The 24,800-nt window shown below is 40.4% G+C and overlaps 2 protein-coding genes across 4 annotated transcripts in view; one reads left to right on the top strand and one right to left on the bottom strand.

The window, feature by feature from the left end:
- The window catches only part of bcl2l1 (BCL2 like 1), a 33,787-nt gene extending 17,093 nt beyond the window's left edge, over positions 1-16,694 (top strand). For both annotated transcript variants that reach the window (XM_005744654.2, XM_005744655.2), the window contains exon 3: positions 12,446-16,694. In XM_005744654.2, coding sequence (XP_005744711.1) covers positions 12,446-12,589 — 144 coding nt within the window. In that variant the 3' untranslated portion in view covers positions 12,590-16,694. The remainder of the gene's footprint in view (positions 1-12,445) is intronic.
- Positions 16,695-17,796: 1,102 nt separating this feature from the next.
- The window catches only part of cox4i2 (cytochrome c oxidase subunit 4I2), a 13,802-nt gene continuing 6,798 nt past the window's right edge, over positions 17,797-24,800 (bottom strand). The window contains exons 1-5 of one of the 2 annotated variants that reach the window (XM_005744653.2): positions 19,744-19,851; positions 19,575-19,668; positions 18,784-18,948; positions 18,558-18,689; positions 17,797-18,193 (exon numbers count right to left, since the gene is read on the bottom strand). In XM_005744653.2, the coding sequence (XP_005744710.1) occupies positions 18,060-18,193; positions 18,558-18,689; positions 18,784-18,948; positions 19,575-19,668 (525 nt within the window). In that variant the 5' untranslated portion in view covers positions 19,744-19,851 and the 3' untranslated portion in view covers positions 17,797-18,059. Of the gene's footprint in view, positions 18,194-18,557; positions 18,690-18,783; positions 18,949-19,574; positions 19,669-19,743; positions 19,852-24,800 lie in introns of those variants that run through there. The other variant, XM_005744652.1, reaches the window with a different exon arrangement.

Genomic DNA, 24,800 nt, shown 5'->3' with positions numbered 1-24,800 from the left:
AAACTTCCAGCAGAACCAGGCTCAGGGAGGGGCGGCCATCTGCCATGACTAATTACGGGGTGAGGGGAGGGAGATGGGACAAAAGACACACTGTGGAAGAGAACTAGAGATGATCAATAACTACTGATTTATTGCTTGGAGTGTATACACACAGAGAGTGAACAGAGGTGAGTGAGGAAGCATAACTAAGAGGAGGTTCAGGTCACCTGATCCAGTTCTGAGTAGATGCTTTATCAAAAAGGAAAGTTTGAAACCTAATCTTAAAAATAGAGAGATGGTCTTTCTACTGAATCCGAACTGGGAGGCGGTTCCTAGGAAGAGTGTCCTGAAATCTGAAGACTCTGCCTCCCATTCTACTTTTAGAAACTCTAGGAACAGCAGGTAAGATACCATTCTGAGAGCCAAGGGCTGTATTGGGGTGATACAGTACTACAAGGTCTTTAGGATAAGATGGGGCCTGGTTAGCAGGATTTTAAGTTTCATTCTGAGTTTAACAGGGAGCAAATGAAAAGCGGCCAATATGGGCCAATTCCATTCTCTCTTTCTGCAGTGGAGCTTTTCAGTCATGTCACACTTGGCATCATTATGCTTAACTTTTGCAAACATACAAAGAAAAGCTGTGAGCATCACAGCTGTGAAATCCCTCCAAACTGCTGACCCTTTCCTGTTAGCCTTTTGCATGTAAGCTGTGGTTGTAACGGTCCGTGGACTAGTGCGAGCACAGCACAGAGCTGAGAACTGAATTGTTAAGCTAGTTGTCCCTGTAGTATAGTTAGCTAAATCCATTTACTGGATTGGTGCATCCCTTTTTTAAACATCATTTGAAATGAGGACCTGGCAGAGGTCGATCCTGATACTATATCTTTAACCTTTGGTCTGGTCACTGCTGCACAAACTGTGGTGAGCAGCTTCGAACACTTCATTTCTGAGAATTTGTATTGTTCATCTTTTCAGTGGTTAAAAGAGCCAGCGTGTCACACTGTAGTCCAGCACTTTTTGACTTAATAATTCGAACACAAAAATGTTCCATCTTAAGTTAGCTCAGTTCCAAAATGTTTTAGGCTTTCCTTAATAGAGCCATTCAGAGCAAAGTCACTCCAGTGTTATCTTACCTGTATGCTTAAGCATGCGTTTTTCGCATGTGCTACGTAGATGATAAGCAGGTGGTGTAGATTTCTCTTACTCTACACCTTTTAATCAAGAATATTGGGAATGGGCACTGCTTGTGTCATGTTCTTCCATCTCTGCAGAGGACTGTTTAAAATCTTTTTGCACATAGGTTTTTCTAGGAGAATGTCCTGGCAAAGGCCTCCTTCCTAGCTGCTCTCTGAGCCTTTGCCCTGTGATGAAACGGATGTTTCAAAGGTTTTAGTTGCCAGAATAATGGACTGTGCTCTGGCAAACATTCACAGCTTAGAAGTACATTGAATTCAGGAGGTTTATCTGGCTCTTAGTTAATTTAGTGCTCTTTTTGATCTTGCCCAGTCACAGTGATTCTCTGATCCGCTCTGGGACGGTTTGTCACTAAGGCAGAGGTCCACTTTCACTTCCTGTACGTCAATCTGATGTAAACAATGTTAATGACATCATTCTGTTTCATCAGTACGAACAGCATGTCACATTTTAGTTGGCCTGTAAACAGCATTTCATCAGTCAGATCTGTCCAACAGTGACTTTACTCAATAAACAAAAACACATGAAAAAATGTGTTGCTGTACTCTGAGCCCAGAGAAATTGCAGTGTGTGTGTGTGTGTGCGTGCGCTCAAGGCCACACATTCGCGTGTCCACATTCCAACTTTTGCAACTTACAGGATGTGTTGCTCAGCTACAGCCAAGACCAGATGACTTCTTAAAGAGCATTAAGAGGCAGCTCTGCCTGTCTGTGACTCAGAGAGATCACCAGTCTGTTGCTCTGTAAGCTCTAAACAGTAATCCGGCTTTTGTTTTTCCCTTTTCAGCGTATTCAGTCACCACTCACTTGTCACTTTTACATTTCTCAGCTTTTCTGTTTTATGAATCACGTGATTCACTCATTAATGTTTCACGTGGAAACACGCCTCTTAAAGATGCGTCAGCCTCTGATTTAATGCAGCCTTTAAAAAAAGAACTGGTCTCTGTTTCCTTAACTTTCAATCTGCCTATTCATGTAAAGACTTCTGTTGATGTGCCCAGGAAGTAGGGCTGTGCGATATGACCAAAGTCTCATATCCCGAATTCTATCGTCCGATAACGATATAAATCACAAAAATGTAACATTTTTTGTAAATTCTGTGAATCTCGGGCAGCTCGTCTTGCGAGAAGTGTTTCCAGCTGCGCGTCATGTAGCTGGAGTCGAGTGTTTTAACCGATGCATGAAACGATACATTTTTAGACATAAGTTGTAACAGCCGCCGTTTTCTTTGTGGGTATTTATTACACAGCGTGCTGCGGGGAAAAGCCTGTTCTAACGTTTGAGTCTAAGGTTTATTTTTTAGCACCTGGCGGTTCTTTTTTTAAATTCTCATCCGTAAATAATCTGCTCTTTCACGTGATTCAGTTTATTTTGAAAAGTCTCAACAGGATCTTGAGCTTTATTGTGAAAGGTTTATGTGGAACATAAGCAAGCGGACACGCGATGCTGTTACCGTCGTTGTTGCTAACCACAACGCATAAAAACAGGCGCTTGTCCGTCCGTAGTGTGGTTATATAAGAGAAAGAGAGAACTTTAAGAAATGAATATAGCCACTACAGTGACCATCAAAACGATGAAAAAATATTGCCGTAAACAGTTTATTTTGCGACACCACGAAACAAACGATAGCGTAAAATGAAACATAGACGTTTTTATATCGTCATCCGATATATATCGTCATCCCGAACAGCCCTACCAGGAAGCACTCCTCACTTTTATTCTCACACTGACAAGCCTTTCATAACACATGCTTGAAGAATTCTAAACATGCTCAGAGCAGTGCATAGTTATGTGTGTATGTATATCAGATATGTTTCTCAGGGTTTTGTTATTGAAGATGAGACTTGAATCCCAAATATTTTACATCAGGATTTTTAACAAACAAAACCAAAAAACAATATAAAAAAAAAAAAATCTACCCACATGTTCAGTCTCAAAAATGTTGCTGCGACAGGTTTTTCTCTTTTGCTATGATGCCTGGTTCCCCACAGAGTATGACCTTCTACAGATCCTGTAACTTTCCACTTTGGCTTATGTGCTTGTTTGTTCCCTATCTCTGGGTGCTGCAAAGCTGGCTAATCTGAACTGGTTTTGTCCACGCATTGCTTTCACAAACACTGCAACAGCACATATTTGTGTTTGTGTCTTTGTCAGCTTTCTGTCATAATAGAGAATTTTCCAGTTTGGCAAAGTGCACTCCGTGGATTCCTCAATGCATGTGAATTGCACCTTCAGTCTTTTCTAGCGTCAGCACACTTTCGTCACAGTGGCCTTCTGTTCGTGCGTCAACCAGTTGTGGTCAGTGTGGCGTGGATATCATGTGCTCTGTAGGTTACTAGAAAGTGCACCTTGCCAGATGAGTGAGCTGTCTAGATCAGAGGTTTAATCCACACTCACAGATGAGCTGCTTGTTGTATTGAGATTGAACACATGGAGTTACAGGGTTATATTTATAAAACCAATAGTAGTATATAGTAATTAGGATAGTGATTTATAAAGTGTCAAAGAAGGTTCAGAATAGCATCACAGCAGTAATTTCCATGATATAGCAACACTGCACAATGGGTTCTCTGCATTTCCACTTCCAAACCATTAAAGCTCCATATATCCCAACACTTTCTACTGGGATTCATCTTCTTTTACTTCCTGAACCTGATAAAGTAACCGCACTCAGAAATAATTAATCTTTTTGGCTGTATCGCTATTCATTAACAGCCCTATTCTTTAAGAGCAGATTGCAGTTAACCGAAGTCTGTTTTCTTACTCCTCCTGATTCAAGTGTGTAATCCTAGCTACCATGGCCACTGTAAGACAAACAACTTTGGGTGCCATTGATCTGTAGTGAGTGTAGGCTGTCAGTCCATTCTTTACCCCAGCTGTCAATATGTGTCCACATCTATTTAGTCTGAAGGAGGCTGTAAAACTTTGCGATAGGAGTCCGATATGAGTCAATGAGTCTGTGAAGCTCACTTCTATTTGATGATAGCGACACTGAGGAGAGAGAATGGTGGAGGAGAGCAGGTAGAATGAGATGATAAAAATATACATGTGATGATGTTAGATGATCATATATGGCTTGAAAGAGCTATTTTATGATCTTTAGGTTAAAAGTAACTTATAAGACATACTATGCACGTGGTCTGTTTCTAGCCACAAATATAAAACGCTGATGGGCAAAACAGAAATGTCCATCTTGGCCACTGTATCAAGATGCTGGGGCAACATGGGGGGCTTCCACAAACCAGCGCCCACTCTGTGTATTTTGAATGCATTAATCCTAAATTCATGCGAATTAGTTTGTTAAAAGACATAATTACATACCAATCAATGTATATAGTTATTAATATATAATCTTTTTTGCTATTAAATAATCTAAAAAAATACTTACTTTACCTATAAATTAGGATCTCTTATTATATTTTGAATAGCACTAGATTTTCTTTCAGTGACTGGACTGCACTTTGTATTGGGAAATATCAGAAAAAGTTTGAGAACCACTGCTTTCAGGCAGCTTTCTTATGATTGATCACCCCTTGCAAACAGAAGTCAACAAGTCGGTGGGGCTGCAGTTCTTCCCTGTGCTTGAGTTAACATGTAAGAGAATCTGCTTCTTATGACATCATTAAGATATCTTTTCCTGTAGTTTAAGCATTTATAAATACCTTCTATTACTGTAAATAGTTGAGGTTTTAACACTTTCTGATAATATAACTTTGATATGGATATGAATGTATCACACAGTGATGCTATCGGCATTCAGTGTGACAGAATGATTAAACACGGGTCTGCTGATATTAAAACTGGATTTTTTTTCCAGTCCCCCCCAAGTTATTGTATTTCCATCTGTCTTCCGCCCTATTTTGTATAAAAAGGAAGTGAGTGTGAGGTGTTAATGTGCATCTGGTGTGTGTATGTTTATGCATGTGTGTCATGGTCAGGAGGTTTCGCCATCAGGGGATTTGAGAGTTGCAACTTGTTATGGTGCAACATCAGAGCAACCGACAAGTCAGAGCTGATGAATGGGAAGCTACTGCTAATGATCGGTAAAATGTTCCTTTCTCCACATGTAGTATTGGACCATTTATCAACTACAGAAGTGGACCTGCAGGTCCAGACACACTCACATATCACACACACTAATCAGCTGCTTCCCAGTAGCCTTGGTAACCAACTGCAGAATCTCTCTCTCCCTGTGATTCTTCACTTTGCCCTCCTTTTCTCTCTCTTATATCCAACCTTTTTTGCTTTCATGAGCTAATCCCCCCCCCCATCCTTTCTTCCCAGCTAACGAAGAAAGGCAAAGTTAAAGACACAGGAAAAAGAAAGGGGGGGGGAACACAGACGAGGCCTGAAAGTACTCTGCAGGCCGCTGCCTAGCACCTGATTTCCTCCGGGAGCCACACAGAGATAAAGAAATAAAGGCGTGACCGTGTGAAAAGGAAAAAGGGGAGAGCAGATAAAGACAGGGTTTACCTGCCAGGTGGGACTTTAGGAGATTGAGTGTATCAAACCAGCAGCCCTGTCTTGACATGTGCACAGTAAATTGCATGATAATTCTGGTATAGAAATAAATCTGGACCCCCTCAGGCATTCAGTTGATGGTGTTTTAAAAGTAAAACGAGGATCTGCTCGCAGATGGAGCTAACGGAAAAGTCATGCTTTGAATTATGCGTTTGAATGCAAAGGTGTAGAGCAGCAGCTACAGCTGCAGGTGATTTATATTTGAATTGCATGACCGCAGCATCCAGGTCCCTCTGATACCACTGCCACCCGTAGTAAGGCTGTGTTGTTGCTTGTGATTTATAGCATCACAGTCACTGTCTACAGTGGTTGGCCCGTACCCAGTGGTCCAGTGTCAGAGCACTAGTAGCTTGTTTTTTGTGTCAGTGTCAATGTATAAAAAAGGCATGTTTGGACCCACTTTTAAGAGTTTTTACAGGTACAGCAAGGATCACAAATTCTGAATTTACACTGCTACAGTAGAAAAATAAGAAGGGTTTTTACGTGTCTGTCCGTGTCCTTGTTTATCGCTTCTGAATCACTGATGACCAACCTGTCACCATCACTTCGAGAACACGTAAAGGTTTTTTTCTCTGGAAATGCAAATTACAGCTAAAGATCATCTGTACCACTTGATCTGACTCTTTTCCCAAGCCTGTAAGCACATCTCCCTGCATGCTGAACATGGTAGATTCAATTAGAGCCACCCCCGCGCTTGTTTTCCTCTGCTTTTGTGCTACGTCTGGTTATGATCTACATTTCTTTTATTGTCAGCAACTTCCATAAAAAGCAAACAACTGGCAATGAAATGAGCTTGCTCCTCTGTCCCACAGGGGCCCATTGTTGTCCAAAAACTATAAAAATCATATCAGTCAGTGACACACGGTTGTACTGGCTGACATGTTCCTTCATTACTATGAACACACACATTGTGTTTTATTTTGGGTGAGTTTCACATGTGCAGCACATAACTTCTCAACTGAAAATAGTCCCCAACAATTGTGCTATTTTATTTTAAAAATAGCCAATTGCTTTTAGTACTGTTGCTGTATGTTTGCAGCAACAGTACCCATGCATTTTGGATTTTTAAATTCATGCCATTGCATTGTGTAGTCTTTAAACCAAGAGTTGTGTATGACATCCAGATATTGGCAACTTATGTTAGTGAAGACAAAGAGACAAAGGGAGGAGTTTAAATTTCTAGAGATGTGAAGATGGGACGAATATTTCCAAGTGATATGAGATGTATTATTAAAAAGTGGGCCAAAAACTGAGGCGTGGCACATATGATTGGAGTTGGCCATGCGTTTGTCATGCGTTTGGTGTGGTTTACGTAGACGGTGGTTTACGACACCAACTCTCTGCCATCTATAATCCAGTTTTGAGATCCCTTCCCAGACGCCTTAACGCCCACTCACATCCTGGGCCATCTGATCTCAGGAATTCGCATGATAAGGTGGGGCCAGGTTTCACAATGAACTCACCCGAAACTCTGGCTGATTGGGACCCACACCCAGTTTCACACCTTGGCTCATGTGATTAGAGTATCATCAGGGGTTCTTTTTTTCCTTTTTTGGGGGGTACTCTCACTAGGTTTATATCTGGGACTCTCCACCATTTGACCTTAGAACTGAAGAAGCTTCTAGGATGAGAGGTGAAACGTCTTCAAGTAACTTAAAGAAGTCCAGACGCTTTTCTTTGCAAGCTCCTTTGAGTACTGAAAGGTTGTTGGTTTGATCCCTGGCTGGCTGTATAAAAAGGTACTTGCATGTAGAAAAAAGTGTATTTATGAATGTGTCAATGAGACATGTTTAAGTGCTAAAGTAGAGTAGAAAAGCACTATACAAGAACCTATCCATTTACCATCTTCCACTTTGATGTTTTACATAGCCTTTGTCAATGAAGCAAAGTCCAATTTAGCCCATCTGCAACTTTTTCTACCCATTATTGATCAGTGAAACAGTTTTTAAAAAAAATATTGAACATCAATGTCCGACTGGAGTGAAACAGCTTCAGTAGAACAATCAACCATAACTGAAGAAAAAACTGTAAATGTACTAATGCTGAGTGTAAGGCTGAATGTAACTAATGCTGAGTGATACTGAGAGAAACTACACAATCAGTCCAGGTTATTTCGTCAGGCACTCCCTGCACAGTGACTGGCATGTCTTGATGGCAGCTGTCATCAAAAGGTACAGCATTGTTCTCTACACCCACATTCTTCTCATTGTTCTGAGAGGCTTGACAGTAAGGGATGTGAAATGGCCAGACTGACCCATTCTTAAGAACGAATGAAAAGGCTCCAATAAAACTCTTGCACATATTACATGATGTATCCCACTGTAATTACACTACGTCATTATTGACCCAAGTAGCATATATCACTCCCTCGTGGCCACTTTGCTTTACTTTTAAAGTAGCTCAGAGTGCTGAAGATCAACTTTGCTCGAGTGCACATTTTAGCCCAGCCCCTTGTATCTGTCCATGCTGTTATCTGTGGTTTGCGTTCTTGCTAACAGAAGGTCAGTTTTTTTTGTTTTTTTTAAATCTTTTCTAAAAATGCGTCATATCAAGGCCTGTAGGAAGTCCTGGGTGAGGTCAGAAACAAGTATTTCATTCTTCTTGGCATGTTTTTCCGTCCCTAAAGAAGGTAGAGAGGGTGATACTGTTGGTATGCAGAGCTGTTTCAGTTGGTAACACATGACGAATGAGGCAGGTAGGATTCCAGTGAGCCTTTTAAACCTGCTTCTATTATAAATAGTTACACTTTTTATTTTTCAAATTCCACACATCATAGATCATTGTAACTGTGGTTCTATGCTGTGTGTTTATTTAGAGCAAAAGTATCAATGAAAATAGCTAACGTGAGCTGGGAATCGCACTCTCAGAGACCACGAACCACAGTGGTCCCATGTAAATAAATAGCACTGGTTACTTTCTGTACTGTTCAGATTTGTAACCCCCAAAAAAAGTTTGTTTAGAATGTTTAAATTTGTGGAATAATTTTGTTGTTTACCTGGTCAGTTTAAGCAGTTAGCCTGCACAGCGTCATACTCCACCATATTGTACTCTGACTAATTCGGGAGTTTAATCTAGTTCGACTTGCTCTCTGAAAAGCTTTTTTTTATGGTAGCTGGCCTGCTGCTTTACTTCACTGTTGTTATTGTTAACAAATCCTATCTAAAAGAGCAAAACAAACAATGTGTTAGTAGGTAATGCTTTGAGTCTTTATCATGCTTTCTGGGTTCTCCTTCAAGCCTGTTTAATGAATAGACTTTAAGTACTTCACACCCAGATATACAATGATGAGTCATTTATCGTGAAAACTGTGCCCTGCAGGTTTTTTTTTCTTTTTTTAGCAAATATTGAGAAACATATCTTTTTTACTGGACTCACTTTTTAAATTGTTATTTGTAGCACACTTGTTTACATGTGCTTTTGATGTTATATACAACCTGTAGAAATCTACCAGTTATGCACACTTTTCCTATGGGATCAGTTTCAGGTCCACTAGTTTATTATACATCTCCTTTCCCTTGGACATATTGTCCATCTCATTTGAGAATACACTTTGATTGCTAATGATGATGATGCCAAATATTTACATTTTTAGACAGATTTGATTTCATCCACTTGTACTCCAACAATATCTGGACAAAGGCTTTCCAAAGATCTTGTAAATACCAAACATCTCAAATAAAGCATTCACTTTGTAGCATCCAGCCTCAGGATGCTCAGCTATGGTCAACTGCCACTTCAACACAGTTTGACCACTGTTCATAGAATTTATATCACTGGCTGATCGAAAGTGATGCTGTGCCTTTCAATGACTGTGTTAAGGTAGAGTAGTTAAAATGAATTGTCTCAATTATGAAGTTTACATAAGGTTTGGAGCCAAAATGGAGAAAGCACTTAATACATGTCAATAGTAAAACATATAAATATTATCTATTGTCACACTGCATACTGTTGGAAATGGCTGCAAACCAGATTTTTTTCCTCCTGGAAACCTTCTGTTACATTTGTAGCAGACAGGACAAAGTCCCCGCTCCAGTGAATGACTTCATCGTAGAAACGTTTGGGCTATTTCAATAATGTGATTTCCTTGTTAATGTTACTTAAAACTTTTGGACCTCTGAGTTCCTTTTTTTGTTTGTTTGTAATGGTTCATCAGTGATGCATCATACACCAGACAGCAGTCCACGGGGCTCGCGATCAAACAGAATAGAAACTCAATGAATGACTCAGGATCTCTTCCTTCCCCTCCACTGCTCTCCATCACTCTCTACATTAGCCCATCCCTTCCTGGTTTCACTCTGATCCATATGATCTCTGATCCAGAAAGTGAAAGGGCTTCGGGGCATCAGCCTTAAAGGATTAAGGAGCTTTCAGACATGCATCTTCATTACCTTTATTGATCCAGCTGATATCAGATTTAATGAATTAACTTTGGTAGAGAGAGCTCTAAATCCCAGCTGATATCAACTCACTGCCCGAGAATAGTCTTTACTATTATCTGTTCAGTGAATCGCCTCTTCAAATAATGATCTGTTCGTTCACATTCAAACGTCACGAATTGAGATTAAAATACAACGTTTGCCATATAACACAACATATAACCTTCTTCTGTTCTTGTTTAGATTTGTTGTTTCTATTTGGGGTTTTTTGTGGTGGTTTAGCAGTGCTACACCAGGACATGCCGTTTTACTGAAAGGTTTACTGAAGATGAATAATAAATGGCTCAATGCTCAGCTTTATACACATAACCGCACTGTTAATGAATGTGTAGTGATCTCATATAGTGTAATCAGTGCACTGATATAATGGTCCTGTCATAGATGCATTATAGTGGAGATTAAATGAAAATACCTTTGCTTTGAGCACGCCCAGTGTGGCACAAACAAAAGCTGTAGTAAATGTAAAGCAGGTGGTTTTAATATTGGCTTGAGCATTGAGCAGTCCTTTTTATAGCATTAGTCTTAGTCTAAATTACAGACAAAATGTCACTAAGTAGCAAAGAAACAATTGTCCAACAAGCAGCCTGACTCTATGAATATCCAGTTTACTGTTAACTACTTTGATTGCTGCTTTTCTTTTATATTTATCTGCAATCAGATATGATCATTAAACGCTGTCCAGCTAAAAGTTATTCTATAAACAGAGTGAATCAAATCTGGTGAATGATGCAGGTTTTTTTAAATCTTAAAGTCACACTTTACTGCGTGTGTGTGAACACCGTTCCGCTTATATTACATGTACAATACTGATAATAAATAAATGAATAAATAAAAATATACATATATAATCAAAGATACAATTTTGTTTTTGTAGGTTTTAAATTACTTTGATGCATTTCTCCATGCCTATGTGCATTTTATGCACATAAATTAGGCCATGTATAAGTCAAGGACTTTTATTATGAAAGGAAGTAACAGGAAGAAGTCCTTTCCAAGTATGTGTGGAACAAATCAGGTTTCCGGTACAGCTCAGGCAACGATGGGCATCTCATCGATCAGCCTGGAAAATGTTTGGCTTTAGAGCAGTCTGGCTCTGCAAGCTTCACTTTTTATCCTTCTTGGATTTGTTTGTACTGGTATGTAAATACCTTATAGGTGCAGTACTGCCACCTCCTGGAAGTAGTGGTGGGTTACATCAAGTCAGGCACTGATAAATAAGAGAGAAACTATATATTTTATAGCCTCTTAAATCCTGCATTCTGGTCCTCTTAGGTGTAAACTCATCTCGTCACTCCCTCTGAGGATTCCGTTTGTTTTAGAGATTTGTAAATTACTTTTCTACGTGCCACCGTGTGCCTGGCGTGTTCAGAAATTCAGAGAGTTGCTCTTTCAGTATGGTACAAAAACACCCTCCGTTTCCAGTGACAACACAAACTCTCTTATTTCACCTTAATAGTCTTTCTGTGTCACTGACTACATACAGAGTTTCCAGTAACAGCACCCCACACGCCACCCACCCAACCAACCACTCGCTGAATAGAGACCCCGTGTGCTGCCTTTCGTATTTACCTCTGACTAAGAATCAGACATATGAATGAGTCATTTTCACTTTTTCTCATTGAGTGCTCACAATTTGGTCTTTGGCCTCTCATATCGTGCTTATTGAGGTGAAACACTGATGCTTCTGAACTGTGAACAACATGTAGCATCATCACCAGTGAGTCAGCTGAGAGGGATGAGGAATACTGATGGCTGTTATGGTTTGGATTAGAGCCTGACTGGCGCCTCCCTGTGGCAAGAAACCAGAAATTGTATGCTCCGGAGCAGCTCAATTCCAGGAAATGATTTCAGTGGGCGGCAATGTAGGCATGGCAGTCTGAGGACAACAGTGGGAAAGAATGTCAGTAACAACAACAGTGGTTCTGAGGGGATGCCAGAAAAGAGTGGACGACTTTGGGGGGAGGGGGGTTGTGGTTTATTTCCTTTTTTTTTTTTTTTTTTTAAATGTGGCATTACAGGTGTCTTTTAGGGTTTTTGTCTGTTGACCTACCTGTATGGAAATTTCCACATATGAGCGTGTGGGTGGTGATAGTCATAGCCAGCATTGGATGTCTCTGCAGCTTTTTTAGGCTGAGGGACCTTTATCAAAGGGAATTCACCTGATACTGTAGGGGTTTTTTTTGTTTTGTTTTGTTTTTTAAATGGGGCATTTTTAGGAAGTGTGCATACTTATCGGTTTTTCCACATGCATGTCACAGAGTGCATCAGATGCCCTGCCATTAACCCTTTACACTCCGTCTTTGTCTCTCTTTCCAGGAGCGCTTCGCTGAAATCTTCGGGCAGGATGCGGCGGCTGAAAGCCGGAGGTCTCAGGAGAGTTTCAAGAAGTGGCTGCTGGTGGGGATGACGGTGGTGACAGGCGTTGTGGCGGGTGCGCTTATCGCGCAAAAACGCCTGTGAGCCCTCTCGCTCTCCAGTCGTCTCCTTCACAACCCTCAACATTTAGATGAAGGTCCAGTTCGTCTGATCATAGCTGCTGACGATGTTTACTCCCCTAACCCCTACCATCCTGCATCCCTCCCCCCCATCCGCTCCCACAGTGGACTAAGAATCTTCAAATGTTGAGAAGAAGAAAGAAGACAGATATTGAAAGACGTTTCGTTTTCCATTCTCCGAAACCAGTTGTTCCTTTCATTCCATTCTTCACTCGTTCCTACACCTTGTTTATATGTAATAGTTTTAACAAATTTGTTTCTCCATTTTCATCAACAGAACAAGCTGAAACCGATTCTAGTCTTACAGTTTAACCCAGACTTATCTAATGGCTCCAGATGTGTTGCTGTTGAAGCTTGTTTTTCCTACAGACGCCACAATCACAGCTCTGTAAAGCTCTGTATGTGCCATATGGAGAGCAAAGTCAGGGGAAAGTTTACTGTAAGTCTTTCGTAGTTTCCTGCAAGCCATCCTGATCACCGTCACATACAGCAACATAACCCATCACTTCACACATTGGGTTTTTTGGGGGGGTTTCCCCCTCACCCTATCTTTCATGCCGGTTGGCTTGTGTATGAGCGCTAGATTAAACTGACTCATGCAGATTAGCGTCCACTAGTTTGTTGATGCGTGGTTTTTTGTTTTTGTGTGTTTTGTTTGTTTTGTTTTTTCTTTATTTCTCAACTATTAAAATCCCACCCCGACTGGTCTGTGCTTTATGGTCATAGTTGGCCTCAGTTCGACCATCGCGTGTGGCAGGTTGTCAGAATCAGTTCAACCACAGTTCATAGGAGCAGGGTGCCATGGCTCAGACGCTCAATGTTCACCATACAGTAGCTGAAGAATGCAGCCATTACTGTAGCAATTCATGCAATAGCTAGAGCTTCATTGTTTCCAGGCATGCTTTGGCTACACTGAAAGAAGTGTCTTTAATCTCACAGGGGACCTATCATGCATATGTCCTGTGGTGGTGCTCATATTAAATGGGGCTTCAAATTTAAGTGTGCGGAGTTTCAGAACATTTTGTCATCAGCTGACGCGATCAACATCTGTGCTCCTCCCACCATGAAAAATCAAAACACCAACATCTTTGCTATGATAGAGAAGTGGCCGACACCGCACAGTGAAAATGTTTCGAAACTCTTTCTCTCTGACGCGTTTAAACACATGATTGGCTAATAATTCTCCAGTTTCAGCTGCTGATTGGCTTTTTGGCGAGAGAGCCAGGGAAACAACATTAGCGTCTCAGAATTCTCCCACAGATTTTTATCTGGGAATCTTTGAGTGCCATATCTCCTCCTCCATATAATGTTGCTGCTATTAGCACAGCAGCCACTCACATTCGCTGTTTAAACCTTGTGTTTACAAGAGGCAGCCAATCATAAAACTTCCCTGAAAGGAAGTGTAAGGGGCCTAAAATGGCATCAAAGCCCAGTATACGATCTAAGGACTGTGAGTCATGCCCTTAATAGGTCCACTTCAAGATTGTCATTGGGTGATATGTTTGGTACTACTTTGTTTGAACACCCCCTCCTCTATAAACAGTATAAAAAACGTCATATATTCTAACACTGCTGCAGTGTAATTCCTATGAGGCATCAGTAACAGGTGTATGAACAGTTAATCAGTAACTGACAATGTAACAGCTCACATGAACAAATCCTGCATGAATGAGTGCGACTGGCCTCATTCATACATGATCAAGATCCACTTACAAGGTTTCAACTACACTTCATGGCCGTCATCACATAGAGCAAAGATGGATTCGGCAGTTCAAAAATAATCATGTGGTAAGAGCTTAAATAACAAAAGTGTTGATATAAATGACCAAATGCTCTGTATTTGACTTTATGACCCCTGCACAACACTGCTGGAGGTCTACCAGAGTTGTTGACGCAGTTATCAGCGTGGCTCTAATAGCAGTCGTCTATTGCCTGTTCATCTCCAGGTGCAGATGCTTCACAGGATTTACAGCTACTTTATATTACTATAAAATTATGAATCAATTAAGGTGCAACTGGTTTGATGATTGTTACTGATCTAAAAGTCATTGGGTCCAACTTCTATAATGCTGCTTTTAATTAACTGACAATGAAAACAGCCCCTAGATGCAGCCATAACTTCTTAAAAATAGACCATTCGTTTAAGATTTATTTTTTTGGGAGGGGTGTAGATGAAAGTGTTTGAGTCATTTTCACAGATTATTTTGCAATAAAATCCTAATCATGAGCTGCACTGTTCAAACACACAGCTGTTTGTTTTTTTCCTCCCTATAGTTTATTTTCCCCACTGTGTCCTAATCAATTTTTATTTTTGAGCCTTTAGTCACATCTGACACTGATCGGTGACACACTTCATGCTTCGTGTTATCGTCACTGGAGCAAGCAGATTTATGTAGCAAACTGATGAAGCAGCTGTCCTTCAGGAGACGATGCGGTTCTGCTTCGCGTCGTCTGCGAGCTAAAGAAATGTGTCTCACTTCGTGTTTGTGTACCATCTTGAGCAAATCAGCAGCTGTCAGCGGCTGTAGGAGCATGAAACTCAAAATCTAAACATTCATATCTCATCTCGCTCAATTCCAGTTATCCACAAACCCCTCCCACCCCTCTTTTTCCACCTCCTTCGTCCTCCCCAGACGCTTCAGAGCTGTCAAACCGCCATCAGTCTCTTCTCTTCCCCTCGCCATCCAGCTCCACCTCTTCCTCCCGCGGTCCCCCAGCTGTCACTGCACTTAGTCACGTGTGTCAGTCACAGCTGGCCCACCTGCTGCTTCGCAGACACATGCACGCACGTGCCAATCAGAGCCGGTCCACAGGAGATGGAGGAAGGGAAGGAGACACCTATCCATCTTTAATTTGAAGCTGAAGTCAGAAGAGTGTTTGTCGCCTGGCGTGTTGTGCACTAACAACTGCTCGATTAATTTACTGGGAAGGATGGGGTTGGGGTGGTGGTGGAGAAGGGAGTACACTCATTCCCGTTCCCAGAATCTTCCCACTGCTTCCAAATTTGATCTTATTCCAAACAGCCTCTCCCTCTCTCTGCTGAACAGTGTGTCCTACAGCACAATAAAGCACTGTGGAGCTTTACAGGCGAGTGCTGTTTTCTCATCGAGGCACTACACTCAGCCACACCTAGTAAACATTAAAGGAACAGAGTGTAATGCAAACAAGAGGAAAAAAGGATTTGTGGTTGAGACATCCATCATGGTGTCCAGCTACCAGCTTTGCCTCCATGTTCAAAACAAGGACTCATCACTCACGTCACATATTGGCTCCTTTATGTTACCGTCCACATATTTTTCCTGTTAATGCCCTGATTTTTGACCTGGTTATGAATATTTCACCAAAATCACACAAAACGCAAAGCCTGAATAATCAGTATCGTTTGGTTTGCTCGTGTTCTCCTCACCGCCTTGTTAGCCAGGGTATGTTCTCAAACATTCCAGTACAGTATATATCTATTTTTTTAGCCCCATCAAAAGCTCCTCACAGGCTTGTCCCTGCTGTCCGGGCCCCTGACTCTAACGAGCTCTTTTCTTACCCATTTATAGATGTGTGTGCGTGTGTGCGTGCGTGTGTGCGGGAGCATGTGTGTGAATTTCTTTCTGGCAGAAGGGAGGCACAAATGAAGGAAGTGTGACAGCATTGGCACGACCCCCCCACATATATATGCTAGTTATTTAAGCTGATTAGAATAGTATTAGCTTAGTGAAATATTTAAAACAGACCTGATGGCTTTCAACTTTATTTATATTTGGTGTCAAAAAATAGAAAAAAAAAAAAAAAAAAAGCATAACTGTGCTCCTTCAAATGGCCTTAAATTCCATCGTTGCATCCATGTGCACTGTCAGTCGTGTTTTTTTTCTTTTCTTTAGGACTGTTGGACTGCTAGTAGATGAAAAGAAATGCAAACAAATCAAGAAAACATTTTCAAAAAAAGTTATCCGGTGTGTTCCTGTTGGGTCTAAATTAAAGTTTGCTGTCATGTCCAATGGTCACTTTGTATGTCTTTAGAATGCCAATGTAAAATTTGAAATGACACTGAACCTAATAAAGCCCGTTGTTGGAAGATATGCCGAGTCTCTTTTTCTGATGTCTTGGATAGTGGAGGGGAGTGTTGGAGCAGAGATGCCCGTGAACATATGCTGTTAAATATTCAGGGTATTTGCCAGAAGCTGAAATCAGCCAGAAGAAAGTTAATTTTATGCCACAAAAGACTGCTTAGTGGATGGACGAACAGACAGAGCGTGATTAACACAGGTGAGAACAATCAGGGAATCAGGGGAAAACAGACAGACAGGAAGTAAAACTAATACCAGCCGTGAAAAAAAAAGTAACCTTCCATAACAGGCACCATCACAAAGAGCAGACAGAGGGAGGAAGAAACAGAACAAACTGAAGGAACTAAAGGTACTAAAAATCAAAAGACAGAATTGCAAAACTGAACGCATCACTAGAATAACCGTACAGCAAAATCAGGCATCATGACTCATTCATGAACTAAAACTCACCACAGGGAAATGATCTGAAAGTCAAACACGAGAAACCAAATTTCAAACAGAACAGCAATGAGCACGCACACAGTCAACTATCCAGTAATTCAAACATGAACCACACAAAACCAGAAGACTCTGACAAGTCTGTCAGGAAAAGCATATTGTGTTATTTCCTTAAACTGTAGCATCATGCCCAACATCCATGTATTCTTCAAGTATTGTTTTTGTTATGCAGAATCTCCATAGAAGAACTTACTAAAAGTACTTTTACCATATTTTAAACTGATGTGCAGTCTACATTTGCGAACGCAGCCTTCTAGAGCATTTTCTTAGCCAGCCTGATTGCCTGCATCTTTACAAGTTAGACAAAAGGCTCTCAAATACTGAGAATTTAGGCTTTTTGTTTTCATATTTGTCAAAATAAGTGAGTCTGCCAGCAGTCTTGCCTTAGAACAATAAAAACAATCCTTTAAAACAATTACTGGACCCAGATTTACTTAAAGTCATTTCCTTTTAAAATGATTTCCACTGCTGGCAAAAACTGAAATCAGTCCATACCTTTAAGAATCTATTCATATCCCATAACCTCCGTGGTGGAGGTAAATATTCTTAGATGTTAATGGCACAGTTAAGTACTTACTATACACAGGACTCCACAATAAACACACCTGACACATGATAGACAAAAGCCAAGCTTTATTTTGTTACATCAGGACGGACAGAGTTATCCCTGTGACTGAAGGCTAAAGTGGCTTTAGAGGAAGATACTGTTTGGAAAGCTAGAGGTAACAGAGTACAATTCCCTAGAGAGGCTCCATCTTTCTAGTGGTTTTGACAGTTGTAACAGCATTCAAAAGCAATAGCAGCTTCCTATAGTCAAACTGAGCCACACTCAGGTAAAAGGTCCAGACTGTGCTACCTCAGCCCCCTGCCTAGCCCTCTTTATTTCCACTGGCCTTTTTCATAGTCCCACTTGGCAGAGATGCCCTGGATGGGGTTGATCTTCATGTCCAACATCCTCTTCAGCTGCTGGGACTTCCATTCGTCATCAAAGGTCCTGGGACGTGGAGGGTAGACTACAAGGACAAAAGAATGCAACTCACATGATGCTCCACACTCCAGTATCACCTGTAATTAACTTGCCAAACAAACTTGCCAACTAAACAGTTGCATTATTAAAGCCTGATGTTCATCTAGCTGTACCAGGCTCTGTTCAGGTCCTTTCTGGCCCAGCTGGTTTGACTCACTGGGAGATTAGAAAAGAGCCAGAGCCATCTTTAATGCTATTAGTTATTTCCTTAATGAAAGTCTGCTGAGAGAGAAAAAAAATGACACTGAAGTGTCAAGAACGGTTTGGTGTTCTCAGCCACGGGCATTGCTTGTGTTAAGTTGTGAGAGAGACTGGTTTAACTTTTTCAGACCACAAAAGTCAGATTTTACCGTAGACACTCTGCCACCAGATCACTATGCCTGTGAAGCCCAGGAAGAAGAAAATGCCCCCAATGACCGTCTTCCACTCTGCTGTCTGCTGCTTCATCTCTGGGTAGGTCTTGCAGAACGTCAGCCGATACACTGCAGCAGGGGAGGAGGGGGGGTAAGATGAGTGCATCAATAACACAGCACCCCCCCTTCTACTGAGCATAATGAGCTAAACTAAAGAACCTACAGGCAATCTTTTCTTCTTTAGTCAGCTGACCCCAGGGTCCTTTCTCCTTCTGCTTCAGGCTCTTGTCAGCATCAGTCAGGACATCTTTGTAGGGTTTGTCAGGCAGTGGGATGTCCGCACGGTCCCAGTACATTGGCTGAGACATGTCCACTGACTCGGACACCTCTGGAGGCACAGATACAAAGATATTCAGCAGTGTACATTTGTCCCCCCTCACAACCCACTCCATCATTGATAAGCCCAGGTACCATCTTGTCTAGATGAGTGTGTAGTTATCAAAGTACATAAGCGCCATCTGCTGTTTAACTCAGTATACTGCATGATGGGAAACCCCCCACTAACAAATCACATTACTTGACTTAAATCCATAATTCCTTTGGATCACGTCTTTTCTATGGTGGCGATCTTCGTCAGTTTCGGCCATTACTAATATTAACAATATAAACTGCAGCCATTTTAGCATGAAATTGTTGGTAAACACTTCAGTTTTTATCAATAACTTTAAGCCTTAATTTACACCTGTGTTTGCCTACTTTTCAAATTCCACATCTCTGCCGTGATAGAAACTTCATATCTCCATGTTAGCTTAATATGTCTGAAATTGTCCTTTTTAAGTTTATGCTCTGAAAATTTAAGGTCTTGTCAGTATTTACCGTTTTTTGTGAGACGGAAAAAACTTTAGAGATGCCATTTTACTTATACTATTAAATAAAAGTAAGATTAAAATATTTATAGTGGACCTATAAATCCCATGTCGGCCATGAGCTAAATCCCCTTTGAACGATCTTCACCTTTGCTCGCCATCCTCGTGCTGCTGGTAGTCACGGCAGCTGTCGCGCGCCTGGCCAGGAGGCATCCCACGCGCCCAGTAGTCAAACGCAGCATCTAGAAACAGGTAAATGTACATTAACATCATTATGACTTTACCGGCATATAGTCATAGACACCGTAGAGACAAACCTCAGCGGTATAACTTGAGTTACAGGTCAGTGACGGTTAAACACTGGAGTCTTTAGAGAGAAGAAAACACTCAGCAGGAGCCGTACAAACGCTGCTAGCAGGGTGAACACGGGTGTAATTGATAAATACAATTAGGCGCTGCACTGTGTAGTGTCACCGTCACTGCAGTGAGCCACGATGCACAACACTAATACAATAAGGCCATAATTAGTGTTCTTAATTATGTTTACTCTGCAATGTCGCATTAACATCACTGCTATAAAACCTGGAAAAGAAAGAGTTTCATCTCTCTTTCCGACACAATATTTTTAACATTCGAGGGTACTAGTTAGCCTTACCCCCCAGCACCTGTCTAAACTAACCTATCTACCTACATAAAAACGTTTTTCTTAGAAGACATAATAACAATAAATATTTTTAAAGTGCTTTTGTGGATATTTTGTTGAGTCCATTTACATATAGGGGATTTTCACATACTTCACTGAGTTGACTGACTTGCCCCCCCAATGTAAAATTTTCTAGATCTGATACTAGAGTAATAGTAAGAAGCAGTATTAATTGTCATATAAGATAAGATAGCCTTTACTAGTCCCAGAGATGGGAAATTCACATTGTTACAGCAGCAGTGGTGGACGTGGCAGGAATAAATAAATAGATGCAGTATACCTAAGAACAACTATACTATGCAAACATAGAAGAAACTATACACTATACAAGGCAGAAGAAATATAATTTAGATATAAATAAATGTATTTATATGTATATATGATACAATAGTACAGTATGCTAATAGCAGCGGAACAGAATGTTTCACAGTGCGGTGGTTGGATGTCAGTGGCAGCAGGTATTGAATATTGCACACTAAAATCCAGGTAACTTCAGGGTTAACTCTGGGTTTCCACTACTACCAGGGTGGCTCTCTTCCTACCTGGGAACATCACTGTGGTAACTGGGTTTTCAGTACTACCAAAGTGGTTCACTTGGGAACATCGCTATAGTAACGTAGGGTGCAAACCCAACCTGCTCCAGAGCATGTTAGGTTCTAGATCAGAGATTGGCAGATAAGAAATCACTGTCTACTGACTAATCACTTCTCTTGCCATGGATGATCCCTCTGACCTATGTGCATTGATGATAGGAGAGTTTAAGCTTTTCAAGAGCATGTAAAATCTTTGTGCATGCCTGATGAACAGTGGTATTGTAGATTATTAGATGCAGCTTTATTCCTTTATCTTGTCTGCATCAAACAATTTTACATCAGTTTTATTGTTCTGTAAGTATTTATGCATGATTCCTCATGACCGTTATTCAATAAGGACAGTGAAAAAACACCCTGACAGTCGATACACCTGGACATATGAATAGCAATATCTAAATTGAATACAGACTGCTGCTGTCCATTGATAGGCAACATTATTTTCACTTGCTGTTACCTGGCACTAGAGCTGTACCATAAACAAATAATGAAGCCCAATTTTCCAGAACAGGGACAGAACTTTTAACTAACTAAAATAATAAAGTGCATCCAATTTAGCTAATAATCTCTAGTGATCTAGCCTACATTAGCTAACGTTTCTGACACTGTTTAGAAAGCAAAAATACACAGACACAGCAATGTCCCCACATTATCAGAGCACTTTGAAATGTTTGCTGTATTTCATGTAAAGTGTGTTTTAAATCTGCACCAGTGATTTAGGTCATGAAATTACCTCATCATCTTCTTTTTGCCACTGCAACAGAAGTCTTATTTATTAATGACAAGCCACACTGTTGAAGCAACAACACCTGTGTGACTGTGTGACTGCACTGTAACATCATGACAACAAGAACACAGAAGGGTTAAATCTGTTTTCATTCTATCCTGTACCATCTCTAGGAATGCAAAATGTCATAAAATATCAAAATAACACTTTATTGTTAGTACTTTTATCCCAAAAGGTTGATTTTTTTTCATCTGGATGTAGCATTTTCAGTGGGAGAAACATTTCGTCAGTCGTTCACCTGCAGGTTGGGGAAGCCTGTGTAAAAGGTTAACATATGTTAACCTCTGGATTACACTAATAGTTAAAAAGTTAAGAGATAAAAAGACTTATGGGGATGTTAGTTCAGTTTATGTCTTCATACAAGAAAAAAGGGAACACCCCAGTTATATTTTGGTCTTTGTTATATCGTTCAGTGTTAAATCAGTATTTTCTAATTACACTTTACATCTTCCATGGCATTACTTAAAAAATACCACTAGGTGGCGCATAGCGGCCAGGAGGAGCGTAAACCCCCCTGGGAGGCAAATCTGCAGAATAAATCCTGCAGTTGCAACGTAAACAAGTTCATGATCTGTGCCTCTTTATGTCAATACACAGCTGCGGGATCTAGGATCGCACCCCTCCCAGGCACCTGTCACACCAGGGGGGCAACACCTGCAGTCAGCTGAGACTGAAGAAGTCACTTGGATGAGTGGCGAAACGTTTCTCCCACTGAAAACGCTACGTCCAGATGAACAGAATCAGCCTTTTGGGATTTACTTAACTGGATGTTTGAGTATGCATCAAGGTGCTTTTTATTATGGTTTATTATCTGGCAACTCTAAAGCAAAAGATAATGAGGTGGCCAGACTACCGAAAAGAGGATTTGGCACTCTTCCAAGCCACCTTTATAAAGCACTTAATGAGATTCACCTGATTCGTCTGATTCCCTGTTGCACATAACAAAGCAGAGACGGTATTTCTAGCTAGCTTTTAAATAACAATGTGCACATCAAACATTATGTAGCAGTAGTCTGATCAATAGATATTTGAGATTCCTTAAATGTAATGAAAGTGTCTGCTTAAAATAGGTTAAAACTGGGCTAATAGAGTTTTTATATTGTCCAGATGAACAGGTTGTAATCCTTAATTACTTGTCAATAGATCTGCTATAATAGATTATCTGAAAGAAGTTAACTGGATGTATTCATGAAATTCTGGGTTGTTTATTAAACCAAGATGTTATAAGGTCAAGTCCTGTGAAACACTGGCAACATGTCCAGGGTGCACCCCACCTCTCTACCCCCATTACCCTGAATTGGATAAGCAGGGAAAAAAATGAATGAATGGATGGATATAAGGTCAACAAGTACAAATAGGTGTCTTATTTTAGGTACTTGATGATTATGTGGACTTGCTCTACTGCATGTGGTTAAGAGAATGAAGTCATGTTCATGTTTGTCCATTTATCTGCTTTTCATCTGCTAAATAGTTCAACTTACTTTGGAAAATTGTGGTCAAGACGATTGAGCCTTTGCTTCAGGTTTCATGGCTAAAAGTATTTTGTTATATTGAAATCTGTGATTATTTATTTTGAATTATTCTTAGACACTACAATAGGTCATCCAACTAATTAGATTTGATGGTAACATTGCACATAATAATATTATTAATAATAATGAATATTAATTAGAAGGCACTGTACGCATGACATTATGATTGAGGCCTCGCTGAAGGTTTGATCCTACAATTGCCCCTAATTCAAGCATAAAGTAGTACCTAGCTCAGTAGAGCTACCTGTGTTCCTTTTACACATAAATACCTTAGCAAAGAGCCAACTTAAATTGTATCTTTAGGCATTTTGGTACTAGCACTATGTCAAAAATATATATGTTTCTTAACCCTTTAACTGTCTGACAGGCCTAGGTATAGATAAATAGGATTTTATCCCTGTCTGCCGAACCCAAACAGGGATTCTCAGGGAAGTGATTCTCAAAGTTATTAGCTGGAAGCTCGGCATGGTGTGCAGCATGTCCTTTAAAAGATTTTAGGAAACTGGACAAGTTGAGGATAGAAGTAGAATTAGCAGCCCTAAGCCCAGTTAAACAATATCTGATGAACAGTATCTGAAGTATTCTACTTAAGAAATGGAAATGATAAAAAGGATAAAATAAAAAAAAAAAATAAAGATGGAAAAGATAAAAAAAAAACCCTGAAAAAAACAGACGAGGACCTGAAATATAGCTTTTACCCTTAAGCTGAACCACTAACTTTTTACTGAAGCCTCGCCAGAAATGGTCACAGTGGAAGGGTATTTGACAAGAAGCCATCGTTAAGGAAGGGAAATGGGGAGAAAAGGCAAATCATGTGAGTAAAGTCAGGACAGACGTGCAACAGTAAGTGTCTACATCCATCTGAGAAACATGGTGGAGGCTCTGTTATAGTCTGGGGCTGCATTTCAGCCATTGGTGTTGGGGATTCTGTCACAATGATGAAATTATGAACACAGGAATATAACATCAGCTTTTGATCCACGCTCAGTGTAATTTGGGAAGTTTCTGATTGGCAATGGCTTCATTTTTCCAGCACAAATTAAATCATCCCAAAAACACTTCCAATGCAGTTTTTAAAATTATTATTTACTGTGTTTCCATGTGTGTTTGGATGTTTCAAAAATCGTTACATCTATTTCCTGTTTTGCTAACAAAATATATAGAAATGAGTTGTGGCTCAAGACTTCTGCACAGTGCTTTAACAGAAAGACACTAAGACAGAAATTAAGTCTGATCCTTGATAGTTAAAGTTTACCTAAACAAACTGTTACCTGGTATTATTTGCAGGGTCCATACCAGTGGCCTAGTTCATTTCAGATAATAACTACCTTTTAGAAGTATCTGTCCAATGAATTACATGTTTCTAAAATCTCTGTTAGGTGGCAAAGTCCCTACAAAGTATGTACCAAGTGTGATATTCTGGATTAGGCTCTTAAAAGGATCAGGACAGAAAGACGTGGATAGGTGCCTTTATTGAACAGCAGGACATCACACACTAACTTGTTGTTTCTTAGCGGTGCAGAAAACTACCCTTTTTTGTTGTTATATATTGGTCAACCAAGAACTAGCCCTGTAACAGGCACTTCTGTATTTTACCACTGGGGGGCAACAACTCACTCTATTACATTCCTCCCCTTTTAGATTTGTAATTGAAGTAAGCAACCCTTTAAAGAATGTATTTCACTGCCCCCACCAAAAAGAAATATTCTGTGGCCCTTACGAACAATGAACAAATGTAGCCATTACTTCCATTATTAACTCT

Source organism: Pundamilia nyererei, unplaced genomic scaffold (assembly GCF_000239375.1).
Source record: "Pundamilia nyererei isolate P.nyererei 1_Seehausen unplaced genomic scaffold, PunNye1.0 scaffold00147, whole genome shotgun sequence".
Taxonomy (NCBI): Eukaryota; Metazoa; Chordata; class Actinopteri; order Cichliformes; family Cichlidae; genus Pundamilia; species Pundamilia nyererei.
This window is presented reverse-complemented; position numbering and strand designations above follow the sequence as displayed.